This window comes from Oreochromis aureus, linkage group 1 (genome assembly GCF_013358895.1).
Source record: "Oreochromis aureus strain Israel breed Guangdong linkage group 1, ZZ_aureus, whole genome shotgun sequence".
NCBI lineage: Eukaryota > Metazoa > Chordata > Actinopteri > Cichliformes > Cichlidae > Oreochromis > Oreochromis aureus.
The window spans coordinates 28,759,703-28,777,289 of NC_052942.1; the positions used below are offsets into that span (position 1 = coordinate 28,759,703).

At 38.3% G+C, this 17,587-nt stretch overlaps 1 protein-coding gene across 2 annotated transcripts; it reads left to right on the forward strand.

Annotated features, from left to right (window-relative positions):
* The first annotated feature begins 971 nt into the window (after positions 1-971).
* Positions 972-17,377, forward strand: slc7a9 (solute carrier family 7 member 9). 2 transcript variants are annotated; one of them, XM_031730929.2, is made up of 13 exons: positions 972-1,286; positions 2,321-2,439; positions 7,215-7,362; positions 8,553-8,795; positions 11,650-11,775; positions 11,897-11,996; positions 13,838-13,882; positions 13,978-14,101; positions 15,452-15,555; positions 15,788-15,884; positions 16,133-16,282; positions 16,699-16,873; positions 17,016-17,377. In XM_031730929.2, the coding sequence occupies exons 1-13, from the start codon at positions 1,127-1,129 to the stop codon at positions 17,075-17,077; spliced, it is 1,653 nt and encodes a 550-aa protein (XP_031586789.2). In that variant the 5' UTR covers positions 972-1,126; the 3' UTR covers positions 17,078-17,377. The 2 variants fall into 2 exon arrangements, with proteins under 2 accessions (XP_031586789.2, XP_039466030.1); XM_039610096.1 differs by having other exon boundaries at positions 972-1,277.
* Positions 17,378-17,587: the final 210 nt, after the last annotated feature.

Here is a 17,587-nt window from a genome sequence, read left to right on the forward strand (position 1 = left end):
TTATCATTATTGTTACAGTGTGCAAATCCTCTAAGACTCATAGTCCATCATCTCTTAAAACAGATGCGTATGAAACGAGATAAATAAACAGGTTAGAGTATCATAAAATCATTGTCTGCCCTTATCACTGGGCACAACAGTTCTGCAGTGTGCACTTTTGTTAAAGCATTTGTTTGAATTTGCACTTGTATTAACATCACAGATCATACAAGATTATTCACATAACACATAATATGATCCTATAGACAAAGCTTTCTCACTTTTAGCTTGATTCTCTCATTTCATTGAATATTGTAGCTTGCCATTGCCAGTGTGTGAATGTGTGTGTGAATGGGTGAATGACTGAATGTAGTGTAAAGCGCTTTGGGGTCCTTAGGGACTGAGTAAAGCGCTATACAAATGCAGACCATTTACCATTTTACCATTTACCATTAATGTCTGTAATAGAATCTGTGGATGTCATACTGAAGCAAAGATGTGTATAATAATATCTGTAGGTATATTTAAAGGTGACCTGCTCAGAGATAACTTTACAGCCTAAAATACATGTTCTTTCAGAGGCCGGGGCTTTCTCAAGAGAAAAGAGGAAAGCAGGAGTGGAAAGGGAATGTCAAACATGAGCACACAAACTCACAAATGTTCAAGCACACAACTGCAGGGGTGTCACATATCCTTATCAAAGAGGCATTGTGAAGGAAGTCAGGCTAGGTAAACTCAGAAGGAAGGAATTCTTTCAGAGTATCAAAAAACAAAACAAAAAAAAACATAATAGGTGTTTTGGTTCTGTCACTTGTAGTTTCTTACTTGGAGTGCTCACTTAGTAACAGATTAAGTGATCTCCCTTGAGAAATAAAAAGGTATAAATTCAATGAAAAAAACTTATCATGTGATTTTCTTTTTTATGGTTATAGTATCGCCATTAGACTCTCACTCTATTCTTACTCTTAGTTACTGTTTTACAAAGTTGGGGAGCTGTATATGTTTAAAATTTTGCTATTGCACAATATCATGAGTTAAGAAAATCTGCTGTGTAACTTTGAGAACTTCGCCTTAACCCATCCCCCTTCTCATGTAGAGCTGTCCAATCGCATTCGGGAACCTCCCACCAGAGGGGTTGCTCAGTCTCATGGAGTTTTTTTTTTTTTTCAATTTTCATCAGACATTTCTGCTCTACTTCACTGAACTTCATAATTTGTGTGTTCACAACACTGCACCTGGATTTGAAAAAGCTGCATTCAAGGTTCATGGACCAACATTAAGGTTTTTATTTTCTTCAAGTAAGTTAAGTAAGTTAAACCATGTTTTGAAATGTGCATTTCTTTATAATCATGTATCACATAGTATGTGATAGTAATATGTGATGCAGAGCTACTGTTAAATGTAATTACATTCAAGCAATTCTTTCTTAAACAAGTCTTTTGTTATTTGATATATGTTAAGTATTAATACTATAATTTGTAGTTCAATATTATCACTGAGTGTCAGAGTAAGAGACATTTCAGGTCTTTTTCTAATGTTTGACTTACTGCCAGTCTGTACCAGTTCTCCTAATATGACTTTAAGTTGGGGTCTATGTTTACAATACTAATATATTCACAGTTTTTCCCAGTTAAAAGCATATGAAGCATATGAACTGATCATTACTGCACTAAAGAGCACCAAATCCAAATGTTCTACTTTTAAATTGTATTTTACAAATCACAAAAAGTCACTAAAATTAACCCACTGATTCTCAAATAGTTAATGAATGTTAAGGATTACAGTTAAGAGTACAGCTCTAAGGCACATGTGTTAAAATTGCTATTATATTTGTTTAAAAGCTCCACACAAACAATGGCCGTTACATGCTGAATCACCTTATAATAAACTTAAAATCAACCCAAAACCCTTATAAAGATATTTCAGTGATCTCTTTAAGGCCGTTCTTGAGCTGCTCTATTGATAATTAGTCTAAGATATCACTGGATGAGGTTAATACTGTGCTGTAGTGTACTGTAGTGAAACTCTTTAAAATCAAAATTTGTGCAGTTGAGCCATATCTGTTCCTGGTAATGTAATTAAATCTGTAAGATTATGGGAATCAATGTGTGAACAAATTTAGTTTTGATTTGGCTTTGAGTGTAATTTTAGTGAGCTCTTGTTTCTGAGAGTCACTGTGTATCTTGATGAAAGGGAACATTTACTGCCCATGGAAGAGCATAGTTTTCCTCTAACCCTTATCATGTCATGAAAACCTTTACAGGGACAACAAAGCTGTGTTTCCTGTAAAAGTTAATGCAAGTGGTCTGTAATGAGTGTCAATTCTTATGTTACCTCATAGACCAGTGTGTTGCTATGGATGAAAGTGGAATAAGAAAGAGAAAGGAGTCACAGAATGGCTCCACTGACCTTACCGAAGACAACAAGGAGGTGGTGAAGGCCATTGCTCTTCAAAAAGATGTGAGTATGAACCAGTGTGCTTGACTTTTATATACATGCAGGTTCCTGAGAACAAGTCTCACTGAATTTTCACACTAAAGGATCATCATCCTTACCTTTTTACAATAATAGGGCCTTGAACTGAGTACCAGGCAGTACCACAACAAGCGTCTCTACAGATTAACTCCACAATCATCCACTCAGCAGTGCAATCCAGACCCCTAATAAGCTCCATAAGACCTAAAATAAACTTATGGGAACTGAAAGAGTTTCACTGGTTAAAATAGGATTATTATGATAATCATTGCTCTCATCCTGGAAAAATCCATTCACACATATTTTCCTGCAGACTTCTGTAATTCTCTTTGTGGCATAAAGAGAAGTCACTGGCTTCATATCAAGCCCCACCAGATCGCTGTTTATTTTAATAGATTTTTAAGGTTTTTACCCAATGTTTGCGTCCTTATATCCTCAGGTAGGGCCCTTCTGGGAGGCTGTCTCACATTTGAAGCATAAATCTAAAAGGTGACCACACCTTAGGCTTTGGAATGACCTACCTGAAGAGATAAGGCTTGGAAAATCAGTTTTTATGTTTTTATGTGATATTGCTTTTTTATTGCCTCTTAATTGTGCTGCATGTCTTCTTTTATTATATCGGCATTACAGTCATGGTGAACGCAACCCTCCATGAATTCTAATTCAAGACAGTAAAAAAACAAAAAATCCAGTCCTTACTAGGTACTAAAATGATTTAAATAAACATTAAATGAACAACAACACATAGCATATTATACTGTTTCATTATTTATTTACCAAAAACTGAGCCAAAATGCAGGAGCAGTTTTTTTTTTTTTACAGTACACAAACAAACACAAACTAAGTACACCCAATGATTCAGTATCTTGTAGAACCACTTTTATTAACAATAACTTGAAGTAATCATTATCTTATTGGTCTCTCACATCATTGTGGAAGATTTCTCACCTAATTTTCTTTACAATATTACTTCAATGCTCTGAAATTTGTAGGTATTTGTTTATGCACCATTTCAATTAGGTTCAACTTAGACTGGGTCACTTCAGGACGTTGATTAGTTTCTTTTTTTTTGCCACTTTATTACAGATTTGCTGATGTTTTTGGGATCATTGTCCTGGCTCATGACTCAATTTTGGCCAAGCTAGCTGTTGGACAGATAAATCTGACTCTAGAATACTTTGGTATACAGGAGCTAACGGTTGCCATTACCCCTCCAATAGTTTCCTAAACAGTTGGCATAAGTTGTTTGTGTTGATATGGTGTGCCTAAAGGACATTGTTACCGAACCATTTTGCTTGGCAACCCATGCAACTTTTCAAACTTTAGCTGTGCTGCCATGTTCTTTTTAGATACAAGAGGCTTTGTCCTTCCAAACCTTCTACACAAACCATGTTTGTATAGTCTTTTTCAAATTGCACTGTCATGATCCACAACATTTAACATGCTAGCCGAGGCCTGTGGATTCTGAGATACAGCTCTTGTTTTAGTTTTTTTTGTTTTAGTTTTTTTTTCGAGCATTAAAAAGCCTGACCTTAAGGGTGAATTTTCTGGAATATTCACTCTTGGGAACATTGGGAAGTGTCTTGAAAGTTGGACCTATTACCCTTTTAAGATTTATTGGCAATAATAATTGCTTCTTTAATATTTTTACTAATGTATTTCCTTCTTAGCATTGTGTTATCAGACACTTGAATGCTTCAGACCCACAACTTGACAAAGCGTCTGCATTTAGAAGTGGTCATACGTATGACTGATGATCAGTTAATCAACTGTATTTGATTACTGGCAATTGACTGGTACTCAATTCTCACTTAATGAGATACTTAGTTTTCTGTTGTTGTTGTTTTGTTTTTTAACACACTGCTTTTGGCTTAGTTTTTGTTAAATACATGAAAAAGTATAATGCAATGTTTTGTTAAACCAGATGATTTTTTTTCTATTATGTTTTGATACAAAAAAACCCCCTTAGAATTGAAAGAGTGTGTAATTTTTTTTACTTTGACTGTGTGACATTCCTCCTGTTGTCTTACTGTTAGTGGAATGTAAGCTGAACTACAGGGAGTGCAGAATTATTAGGCAAATGAGTATTTTGTCCACATCATCCTCTTCATGCATGTTGTCTTACTCCAAGCTGTATAGGCTCGAAAGCCTACTACCAATTAAGCATATTAGGTGATGTGCATCTCTGTAATGAGAAGGGGTGTGGTCTAATGACATCAACACCCTATATCAGGTGTGCATAATTATTAGGCAACTTCCTTTCCTTTGGCAAAATGGGTCAAAAGAAGGACTTGACAGGCTCAGAAAAGTCAAAAATAGTGAGATATCTTGCAGAGGGATGCAGCAGTCTTAAAATTGCAAAGCTTCTGAAGCGTGATCATCGAACAATCAAGCGTTTCATTCAAAATAGTCAACAGGGTCGCAAGAAGCGTGTGGAAAAACCAAGGCGCAAAATAACTGCCCATGAACTGAGAAAAGTCAAGTGTGCAGCTGCCAAGATGCCACTTGCCACCAGTTTGGCCATATTTCAGAGCTGCAACATCACTGGAGTGCCCAAAAGCACAAGGTGTGCAATACTCAGAGACATGGCCGAGGTAAGAAAGGCTGAAAGACAACCACCACTGAACAAGACACACAAGCTGAAACGTCAAGATTGGGTCAAGAAATATCTCAAGACTGATTTTTCTAAGGTTTTATGGACTGATGAAATGAGAGTGAGTCTTGATGGGCCAGATGGATGGGCCCGTGGCTGGATTGGTAAAGGGCAGAGAGCTCCAGTCCGGCTCAGACGCCAGCAAGGTGGAGGTGGAGTACTGGTTTGGGCTGGTATCATCAAAGATGAGCTTGTGGGGCCTTTTCGGGTTGAGGATGGAGTCAAGCTCAACTCCCAGTCCTACTGCCAGTTTCTGGAAGACACCTTCTTCAAGCAGTGGTACAGGAAGAAGTCTGCATCCTTCAAGAAAAACATGATTTTCATGCAGGACAATGCTCCATCACACGCGTCCAAGTACTCCACAGTGTGGCTGGCAAGAAAGGGTATAAAAGAAGAAAAACTAATGACATGGCCTCCTTGTTCACCTGATCTGAACCCCATTGAGAACCTGTGGTCCATCTTCAAATGTGAGATTTACAAGGAGGGAAAACAGTACACCTCTCTGAACAGTGTCTGGGAGGCTGTGGTTGCTGCTGCATGCAATGTTGATGGTGAACAGATCAAAACACTGACAGAATCCATGGATGGCAGGCTTTTGAGTGTCCTTGCAAAGAAAGGTGGCTATATTGGTCGCTGATTTGTTTTTGTTTTGTTTTTGAATGTCAGAAATGTATATTTGTGAATGTGGAGATGTTATATTGGTTTCACTGGTAAAAATAAATAATTGAAATGGGTATGTATTTGTTTTTTGTTAAGTTGCCTAATAATTATGCACAGTAATAGTCACCTGCACACACAGATATCCCCCTAAAATAGCTAAAACTAAAAACAAACTAAAAACTACTTCCAAAAACATTCAGCTTTGATATTAATGAGTTTTTTGGGTTCATTGAGAACATGGTTGTTGTTCAATAATAAGATTATTCCTCAAAAATACAACTTGCCTAATAATTCTGCACTCCCTGTAGTTAATTATCTCTTTGGTGCCACGGACGCTGGTGAGTGACCTGGATTCAATAACCCCAGGATGGTGTCCTTCCTGCATTTCTTTATTAATCAACACAATATAATAAATATATGATCACGTTAGGTTTGCCTTTAGCCAGTTTACATTACTCATGCTGGTTTACTTGTGAAAATTTAATAGGATTAGCCAAATTCTTGGCAAATACTAACTGAAAACTCAGAGGTTATTGATTGTTGTGTTGATCCTTGGCCAAAATTATTATGATGATATCAGATCAACACCAACAAAGGGATATCAGGGTGTGTGCTGACATGCCTCTGAAACATTGTGGTCAAGATGGTGTCTTTGAATGTGCAAAAGTGGTGGTGGTCATCCTTTTTATGAAGACGGGACCATACTCTGTAGTCTCCCTTACAAGGTGCATACAAGGGTACAAAGAGAAGAGTCTGCCCCTTTGTTGGACCTCAGATTCAGAATGAAGAATGTGGCTTCACTCTGGTTGTGGAACAGAAAACCAGCTCTTTACTCCTCTCAAGGATACTTGAGAAGTTTCTAAACAAGTATAGAGATGTCAAGCGGCTCTGCTTTTTTTTCATGACTGGGTAAGGCTGTATGAGATCCACAGAAAGATCTGGAACACTTTTGCAGTGATTTAGACAAAGTACGAGTTTAGTGCATTCTTACCCTTATCTCTTGCCTGATCTATTTATAGTGACTAAAAAATGAAATTACCTATAAAAGTGGCATTGCTGTTTGTTTTCACATGTTGTGAGATGTGAGAATCTTGCCTTTAATGATAATGGACTTCTTCATCTTTAATTTAGTCTTTAGCAGCTTACTCTGCCTCACTCAGCGTGGCAACATAATGATGTATGATTCAACCAGTTCTTGAGTTTGTTAACTGCTGCTGTTAACCAACTTAAAATTAAAATATGACACGGAAATGGTGCATCAACTATTTCCACTATTATTTCAGATCCCAAGAGCTGAAGCACAGCAATGCATTTAACCAGTGTTGCTGAAATATTTATGATGTTATAGAACACATGGGAATGATAGTTTCCTGAAAACAGTTACTGGCATTAAATGACTTAAAAAAAAAACACATTAACCTTTTTTATTTTCAATGTGCTTGCTTAGGTTGGTCTGCTGAGTGGCATTTGTCTCATTGTGGGGACTATGATTGGCTCAGGCATTTTCATTTCCCCAAAGTCTGTTTTGCTGTACTCGGGAGCTGTGGGACCTTGCCTCCTAATCTGGACTGCTTGTGGCGTGTTATCTACTCTTGGTGAGACCAACATTTTAACTCATATTTCATTTTATTCAGCATCCAGTTCTGTTGCTATATTAGGAATCTAATATTCTTTTTAGTCATGTAAGCAAATAACGGTGGTCAAAACAGGAACGAGCTCACTTGAAATGTTGTTCAATTATGTTTCTACACAGTATCACCTTTTGTTTTTCTGCCAGGAATATGATTTTTCATTGTGGAAACTGTTTTTACTGGCTGTTGAAGTCAAAATCATTATTGCGAGGATTTTTAGTGCACGTTAATAGTCTTCAGATTAATTACTTCTGTATCACACAAAGCTCACAGATACATAGGAGATGTTCCCGAAAAGCGTAAAGAACATCGTTGTTTATCACTCAGACACTGTGAACTGTTTGATGTGAGAAAACAATTAAATGGGGAAAAAATAACAAAAGATGTCTGATCTAAGTCAATTAAATTTTTGAGATTTTCTTCTATTTGAAATGCAAAGTCATTTCGTACTATTTATACTAGCACATTCTATTTAGTATGGTTTTAGTTTGTATTTCAGTTATGTTGTATTTAGATTTTGATTATTGTAGTTGTTTGACAGAGTTTTATATAAGATGGGTTGCATCTAATCTGGAATTCCTTAATCTAACTATTATCTACTGGATATACTTTCTGGTCAACCTAACTTGAAAGCCCTGAAATTGGGTGGCGCACTGGTGAAGTGGTCAAGACTGTCACCACACTTTATAAAGTGCAGCTGTATAACTGTATGCAGTATGGTAAGCGTTAGTTAAAAGCACTTTGAGTGGTCCGTACTAGAAAAGACTAGAAAAGCACTATATAAATGCATATAATAAATATAAAAAATATATACATATATATGTATATTACATTTATATATCACATTTATTTCCGGAAGCACAAGCACCTGCAATGTAACACAAAAATTTAGAAATAAACAAATTTGAAACCATTTCTTTTGAGCTTATTAAAACTAAAATGAGAGGTAAACAGGATTGAAAATGAGAGCATAAGAAGCAAGGGAGATACAACGACAGCGATTGAGTGTGCCAAGCATATATAAGTGTCACAGACATGCAAGGTTTCTTACCACTGCTTTGAATGCATGGACTCAAGTTTTGAAATTCCCTTCTTATATGTTGTTTTACAACTTTCTTTTCTGTGTTTTTGTGATTTTATGTGTGGCTGCATAGGAGCACTGTGTTATGCTGAACTTGGAACCATGATCACCAAATCAGGCGGCGAGTACCCCTATTTAATGGAGGCTTTTGGCTCTATTGTTGCCTACCTTTACTCCTGGACAACTATTATGGTGTTAAAGCCTTCATCCTTTGCTATCATCACACTGAGCTTTGCAGAATATGCCTCCACTCCTTTCTACCCTGGCTGCTCTCCACCTTTAATTGTCACCAAGTGTCTAGCAGCAGCGGCTATATGTAAGTTCATGCTTGACAGCAATAAACTATACACAAGTACAGAGTCACTTTATAAGTTCATACATGACTATACTTTACAATGGTAACCACAAAATGATTGTGAAGACAATCGGTTTTCAGGCCACATTAGCCATTTCAAGCTAATGTGTGCCTTACTTTGTAAGGTTTCCAGAACAATGTCACTCTCCAATGTGCAGATGTAAAAAAATACTTTTATTGAAATTAAAAATTAATAAAGCCAACTCTGATGCCTACACATGACACAGACCACACAGTATTCTTGTTATGGGTTTCTTTTGTTTTTTGCGCTTCCACAGTGTTTCGGGGCAAAAGGAGTCAGCTTTCCAGCTGACTCTACTCTCCCGTCACCAGCTCCTTCTCGCTCTGTCAGCTTCTGGCTGATGTACAAGATCGGTCAGTCTATCCCCCCTTACCTGCAGGGACAAAACAGCCAGCCCTCCATTCGAGGTGTCCGTTTGCAGGACAAAAAGGGAGGGAAAAGTTTGGTGTGGGGACCTCCCCACAGAAGGGCTTCTTCACCTACACAAATGCTGCCTGACACCACTCCATCCACTGGACCAGATCTGGTTGAACCGCTTCACCTCCTTCTTGGTCTTGGGACACGGGCAGGCTGTGATGGATGCTGTTCTCTCCATCTTTGGGTGCATCTCTCTGCCCCCAAAGTGGTACCCCAAATACTAGACCTCCCTCTGTTCAGCTGCCTCCCACTTCTTCAGGTTGGATCCATGAGGTGCTGGAAGGTGGCTGGGGCACTGAATAAGTCAAACGGAAGTGTGACGAATTGGTACAACCCTTATAGAGTGGAGAAGGCCATATTTTTCTTGGACTCTGCAGATAAGGGAATTTGCCAGTAGCCCTTGGTTAAATCCAGTGGCATGAAAAATTCAGCTGTGCCTGACTGGTCCAGAAGCTCGTTGTCCTGGGGCATGGAGTAGGCATCACACCATGACACTTCGTTCTCTTTGCAGTACCATATAGTTCCATCTTTTTTCACCACAAGAACTATGGGGCTACACCACGTAGTGTCTTCTATTACCCCAGCATTTCAATCAATTATGTTCAGGTAACCTGTATGGCTGTGAACGCACCGTCACACCAGGCTGAGTTTCAAAATGGTGCTCTATGAGAGAGGCATACAGCCGGGCAGGGGGAAAACACATCTGCAAACTGATGTTGCTAGCAGCAACATCTGAGCCTTTTCTTAACCAGGCTCACCAGAGAAGCGGTTTCCACCTCTCTTCATGCTTTCACAATGTTGAGGTGACATATTTGTGTGGCTCCTACCCGACCGCACCACCTCATAGTTAACATCCCCCACTCGTCGTGTGACCACAAAGGGTCCTTGTCACTTGGTGAGCAACGTTCAGCTTAAAGAAGGAAGTAATGCAAGCACTTTGTCTCTCGGTAAAAACTGCCTGAGTCAACGATGTTGACGTTCCCGTATCTGGAGCAAATTTTCCCCTGATAACCTCCTCAAAGTGTGCAGCTTTGCACTCAGCTCCACGATGTATTGAATCTCTTTTTTGGCTTGGACCTTTCTAACAGTTTTCTTTAATCAGGTGCAACACCCCCCTGCCTTTCTGCCGAGCAGTAGCTCAAAGGCTGAAAGTCCTGTGGAGCCCTGGGAAGCCTTCCTCACTGCAAATAACAAAGGGTTTAACCAGTGATCCCAACTGCATTCATCCTCGTAAATGAACTTGCGAATCATGGAATTTAAAGTCTTATTCAGTTACTTCACCAACCCGTCAGTTTGAAGGTGATAGATGCAGGTAGAAACAGATTTAGTGCCCAACAATTGTGTCTGTGCCACCCACCGTGGCTTGGATACATTCCCTGCTCCTTCCAGGGCCTTGTCAAGCGGACCAGGTAACCACAATGGTTTGTGGCCCAAAGTAGCAGTGGCTTCTCCACTGAGGAGGGGCCGGGGAGCCTCTATCTCAGTGCTTGCATGAGTTGTGGTCTCCTGGCTGGCTGTGGCTCTCTGCTCCTTCGCTCCGTGCAGCCAGGTGGTCCTCTGCAAGGGTAACCGTGACTTCCAAGCTTGCTGACCGATGGCAGCGGACCCATCGTGCCATTTCCAGGCCGTCCATGAACTGCTCCAGGCCCACGTGAACAGCTGGTCCTCTGCCATCATTTGACTGTCCCGGAACTGCTGGTGATAGTCTTCCGGGTAGAGGCCCAAGTTATCGATGACAGCCCGGCAGATGTCCTTGAAGCTCCGTCGCGAGGGCGGCGGCAGGCTCAGAGCTGCCTTCTGAGCCACTCTGCCACTGGCCACTGTTACACCTGTGGCTCTGAATGCCTCCAGGAAGACCCAAGGGTCGTCACCCTCCCCCATCCAGTATATCGCCACCGCCAGTGGACGAGGGGGCGGCGGCAAAGTGACCCTCACCAACCTCTCCAACATCTCTGTCTGATGCTCGGTCTGGTCCTGAAGTCTCCACAGCTGCTCTCTTTGCCCCCCGCTGCTTGCTCCACGTGCATCACAGCCATTTCAGCTGCCACCATCTGTGCCAGCAGATAAACCAGCTGCACGGTTTGTGTCCATCCATCCATTCTCTTCTGCTTATCCTTGTCAGGGTCATGTGCGGGCTGGAGCCTATGCCAGCTACCATAGGGCGAGAGGCAAGGTACACCCTGGGCAGGTCGCCAGTCTGTCGCAAGGCTAACACAAAGAGACAGACAACCATTCGCACTCACATTCACATCTGTGGGCAATTTAGAATTATCAGTTAAACTAACCCCTAATACCAAGTCTTCTTTGAAAAATCCATTTAATGTTAAATGTATAGGTGGGAAATTATATGATTACATTTTCTGTTTTTTTTTGCAGTGGTCATCACATCCATCAACTGTTTAAGTGTCAAACTGGCAAGTTATGTGCAGAACTTCTTTACTGCAGCCAAACTTTTAATCATTCTTGTCATAGTTGTAGCTGGAATCGTTATGTTGGCACAAGGTCAGTCTTCTTTCAGATATCAGTATATTTACATACAACTCTGTCTTTAAATGTTTGTGTTAATAAATGTTAACCAACCTTTAACCACTAACATTATTGTATATTATGTATTTGTGTCCAGGAAAAACAGAGAATTTTTCAAATTCTTTTGATGGCACTGCAACATCTTTTGGGGCAATTGGACTTGCATTTTATAATGGGCTTTGGGCTTATGATGGATGGTAATTATTTACTTGGTTTTATACTTTCTCAGGTTATTTGTGATAATATGATGAGTACTGCTCGTCTGAATTCAAATAAGGGGTACTGTAACCATCCTCAGCATTCAGAAAAGAAAAGAACAAAACTGTTTTACATCTTTGTTTTCAAAAATTATATATTTCAAAATGCTTGCATTTTATCTTAAATTACCTTACTGATGTATCCAGATCAGGCAGTATTCAAAAAATTACAATAAAATATTTTTAGTAAGCAGATACCATAACCTTTGAAGGTAGAAACGTGGGCCTTGATGATGAATCTGTGAAACCATTTTAGCTTTCTATACAATTACAGATGATGCACTGGTTGAGTATGTTGTTTTTAGTTATGCATTTCTGCATTACATTGCTCGTACAACCATGTGAAAAAGTTTACCCTCTTTCTAAGGTTTTACATAACAGGAGATGAGCAAAAAATCATCTAGATCTTACTAGATCTGAAAACATTAAATTACAACCTCATGATGAAATAGTTATGTCAAAATGCAGGAGCAGTGTATAAAAACTGGAATACACTCCATGATTCAGTAGTTTGTAAAAACCCCTTTTGGCAGTAATAAATTAACTTTCTTCTATGACTCTCAGTTTCCTTCATCATTATGGAGGATTTTTGGCCCACTGTTTTTGCAATACTGCTTCAATTCAATGAGGCTTTGGGCATTTGTTTATGCACGGCTCCTACCACAGCTTTTCAGTTCGTAATGGCTGAATTTTGACCGAGTCACTGATATACCTAGATTTTTTATTTGTATTTTTCACTCATTCTGTTGTAGCTTTGCTGGTGTGGTTGGGATCACTGCTCTCTTGCATGATCCAATTTAGCCAATTTTAGTTGTTGGATAAATGGTCTCATATTTGATTCTACACTACTTTGATATATAGAGGAATTAATGGTCAACTCAATGACTGCAAGGTGCCCAGGTCCTGTGACTGCAAAACGAGCACAAATCATTACCCGTCTACCACCTTCCATGGCAGTTGGTGTGAGGTGTTTGTGCTGATATAATTTCTTTTGTTTTTGCCAAATACATCTCCCCTTTGGTCTCATCTTTGAGAAGAAAAAACTTCCAGGAATCTTGTGGTTTTTTCAGATGTATTTGCAAACCTTGCTACCATATTTTATTAGAGAACTGAGACATTTTTCTGGCAACCCTTCCAAGCAAAACCATACTTGTTCAGTATTTTTCTATTTGTACTGTCATCAACTTTAACATTGAACATGCTAACTAAGGCCTGCAGAGTCTGAAATGTAACTCTTTGGTTTTTGGCAACTTCTGTAATCCTGGGAATATTGGCACTTGTCTTGAATGTTTCCCACTATAGATTCATGAAGTTCAAATTGCTTGCTTGCTTTTAAATGTCTACATGCCTTACAACTCTTCTGAGATTGATGAATAGTAAAGTTGTTTCTCCAGTATCTTTACTAACTTCTATCTTTACTATCTTTCCTCCTTGCCTCTGTGTTAACACACACCTGAATGATCCAGACTAGAAAACTGCCAAAACTGCCAGTGATCACTGCAGTGTAGTTTATTAGCAGCACATTAAACCTTTTAATTTCCATGGAAAACATTATTTAGTGTCATTCATCTGAGGTTGTATTTAAAGGGCAAATAAAACATAAAAGACATAAAAAAATAAATTAGCCTCTTCAGCATTTTTGGTAGCACTAACTCTTTTCCTGTTTATCAGGCCAGAAAAACTGGACTTAAATGGGTTACTGAGTATGCGCATATACATTTCAGTCCAGTGCTCTACTGAGAAGTATGTGTCATATATTTTCTATTTCATTACTTTCACAGGAACCAACTAAATTTCATCACAGAGGAGCTAAAAAACCCATTCAGGTAAAAACTTGCCCTAAAGAAACTCTAGTGTTAAGCAATAATTCAGAAGGCGTTGAATTTTTTAAAATATTTTTTCTTTTGTTGATTAATTTCAGGAACTTGCCACTGGCGATTGTTATTGGGATCCCTTTGGTTACTGTGTGCTATGTTTTGGTCAATGTTGCTTACTTCACTGTTATGACCACAACTGAACTGCTTTTGTCTCCAGCGGTTGCTGTGGTAAGGATAACACTGGTCAATAAGCATCTTGCTACTGGGATTCACTCACCTGTACTTTAACAAATGTTTAATTAGCCACTGCAAATCTGATAACCATTTTTATCTAGCTAGTAATATTAGTTTTTAGGTATGATGTTTCAAGTATTTGACAGTTACAGTAACTGGACAGAAAGGGTGATGTGTTTCAGAATTTAAGAAAAAAAAATGTTTGGTTTCGAGAAAAGTGAAGACAAAATCAAAGAAGGTCTTGATGCATTCTCAATCATTCAGGAAAGTAAATCTCTAAAAGTTGATTCTGTTCATCTGGACGTAGCGTTTTGTGGGAGAAACGTTTCGTCACTCATCCAAGTGACTTCTTCAGTCTCAGCTGACTGCAGGTTTCCCCAAATCTTATAAACAGTACATTTGCATAATGACTGAAACCAGCCCACTGAAGGAACAATGGGCTGTGAGGTCAGTTCCTTAATCATAATTATGCAAATTCTCATGACCATTGATCAACAATCACTGACCAAAACCCACTGATCAAAGACCACTGATCAATGGCCATGAGTACCATTCACAGAGAGTTGGGGAATGGCTGCAATCACAGCACTGTGATTTGATTTTGTGATTTGGGGGTTTGGGTTTTGGTCAGTAGCCACAAAACGCTACGTCCAGATGAACAGAATCAACTTTTGGAGAAAATCAAAGAAGGTTTGTTTTTGTGTTAATCCTGAAAAGCTGCTGACTTCTAAGCTTGCCCAGCTTAAGTCAGCATTAATGGGAGATGGACATGCTTGTAAAATGGAAACAGCTAAGTTTTCTCTGAGTACAAAACAAGCTTTCTGCAACAATAGCTGACTGCAGGAACAAGACAACTGTAATATAAAGGATGGATGCAAAAAACCAAGGAGCTTTATTACAACACCGTCTGAAATAAAAGGAAGAGATTGTATTACGTTCGTATGTTTATTTTGGTGGGAGAAAATTAGACATAGTGATACATAATATTGATATTAAAGTGTCAAAATCAAGCTTCATATCTTGAATTACTGTAAAAAAAAAAAAAAAAAAGCTGATAAAGAGCTGGTCTGAAGTTCCAGTAGCAAATACAAATATCTTTTGTCAATCATTAAAAGTTAAAATAGCTGAGAGGCGCTAACTTTTAAATTTTAATTCAGTCTGTAATAACTTATTACTGATATCAAATTTTAACAGACATAAATGAGAACATCCCCAAAAGACCTAGTTATTAATCCACATGTAGTATGCCTAAATTTTATTTATTTATGACAGTTGTAGATGAGCATAATAGCCCCTTGTTTTCATACCTTGTATTTTCTGAAACATTAGTTTGTATTTTTTTAGACTTTCGGAGACAGAGTCCTTTACCCAGCATCTTGGATTGTTCCTCTCTTTGTTGTCTTCTCCACATTTGGTTCTGCCAATGGAAGCTGCTTCACTGCTGGCAGGTAAAAGAGACATCTATTACATATTGCATGTCATGCTGATAGTTTGGCGTAATCTAGATTATTTCTGTCAGTAGCTTTAAAGCGGTGTATGTGTAAAAATGAAACAACATCTGAAAATGAAAGTTAGAATCCTGAAGGGGCTGGAACGAAAAAGCAAATAAAAAAAATGCAACCAATTTATAGCAAAAAGAAAAAAATTAATAATGTAAACCTAATGTTTTTTGCTCTACAGATTGGTCTATGCATCTGGCAGAGAAGGACACATGGTGAAAATCTTATCCTACATTAATGTGAAACGCTACACTCCTGCTCCTGCTCTTATATTCAATGTGAGTCTTACGCATTTAATGACTCATTCTGTATGCATTCTAATTTGGCCTCAGATGATCAGCCATTTATTGTTTAAAACTTTATATATCATTTCACGGTGTGTTGATTACAGACTGTAAAAGTTTTAATGAGCCCAAAAACTAGTGTCATTTCAAGTCCTATAAATTTTACATGGATTCTCAGATAAACAATACACTGTGTTGTTTCACTACATGACATTTCACTGTTTAATTTGTCTCTGTTTTAGGGTGTTTTGGCTATTTTCTACACTATTCCAGCAGATATCAACACCCTCATTAACTACTTCAGCTTTGCTCAGTGGTTTTTCTATGGGCTGACAGCATTGGCTCTCATAGTCATGCGCTTCACTAGAAAGGACCTGGACAGACCAGTTAAGGTGAGGCTAGTTTATCTTTTATGGTGTTTGGCACAAAAGATCATTTTATTCATTTTGATTCCTTGTTAATTTGGATTGACAAACCATATCATACAAAAATGATCCCAATGAAGCCTTGAGATGAGGATTTATTTTATTTATTTTAACAATACCTAGTTAACAGAATAGTTGTGATCAGTAACAGAAAATCAAATATATACTTGGTTTTAGAAAGCTTTATCAGTTTTTTAGAAAACATTTTTATCAGTTTTGACTCATCTGTGCAGTCAACAGTAGTTTCTGTTTTGTTTGTTAGTCAGCCATATTTAGCTTTTGTCTCAAAATGTAGTAGTAAAAGTCATTATTTTTATGATGTGTTACAACATCAAATATTAGACACTCAAATACTTCCTATGTATTTCTCTGTTCACTTGAAGATACCGGTGGTCTTAGCAGGCATAATGGTCCTGGTGTCCTGCTACCTGGTCTTGGCACCCATCATTGATAAGCCAGAGCTGGCATACCTTTACTGTACCATCTTCATCTTCAGTGGTCTTATCCTTTACTACCCATTTGTCTACCGAAAAGTGAACTGGGGGCGCAAAATCATGAGTAAGTTTACATTTTTGACTGTAAAAATTTAAAATGTATCTGTTGAGAAGAAACGTAGAATTATATGATCAAATATGAATATGAAATAATGATTACTTAAGTGCTTGTGTTGATTTTACCTCTAACTTCTGTTTCCTCATAGGGCCCATCACTATGCATCTCCAGCTGCTAATGGATGTAGCTCCTCCTGAGAAAACTGAATGAGAAGGGATAACACGTTTCGGTGTCTACAGGGTAATGAAAAATGTTCTGTCTAGTTTTGGAAACAGGAAGTGTGCTCAAAGGGTTAGAGCCATTTTAGAGCTCACTTCTCTGCAAAAGCAGGATAAAATGAAATAATTTAAATTTGTTGGTTCAGGGCTCAGAAATTGTGTTTATATAGAATGACTCCCACTGCAGGACACAGTGGCAGTACCTGCAGGATATTTCAGAAGTATATGAAATATAAAGTAAAAACAGATGAAAGGGTACCTTTAAAAATATTCAAATATACACACACACACACACACACACACATATATATATATATATATATATATATATATATATATATATATATATATATATATATATATATATATATATATATGTGTGTGTGTGTGTGTGTGTGTGTGTGTGTGTGTGTGTGTGTGTGTGTGTACAATTGCTTGTACAGTGATTGCTCAATGCTTGCGCTGAGCAATCACTGTACAAGCAATTGTTTTATTTGGCCAC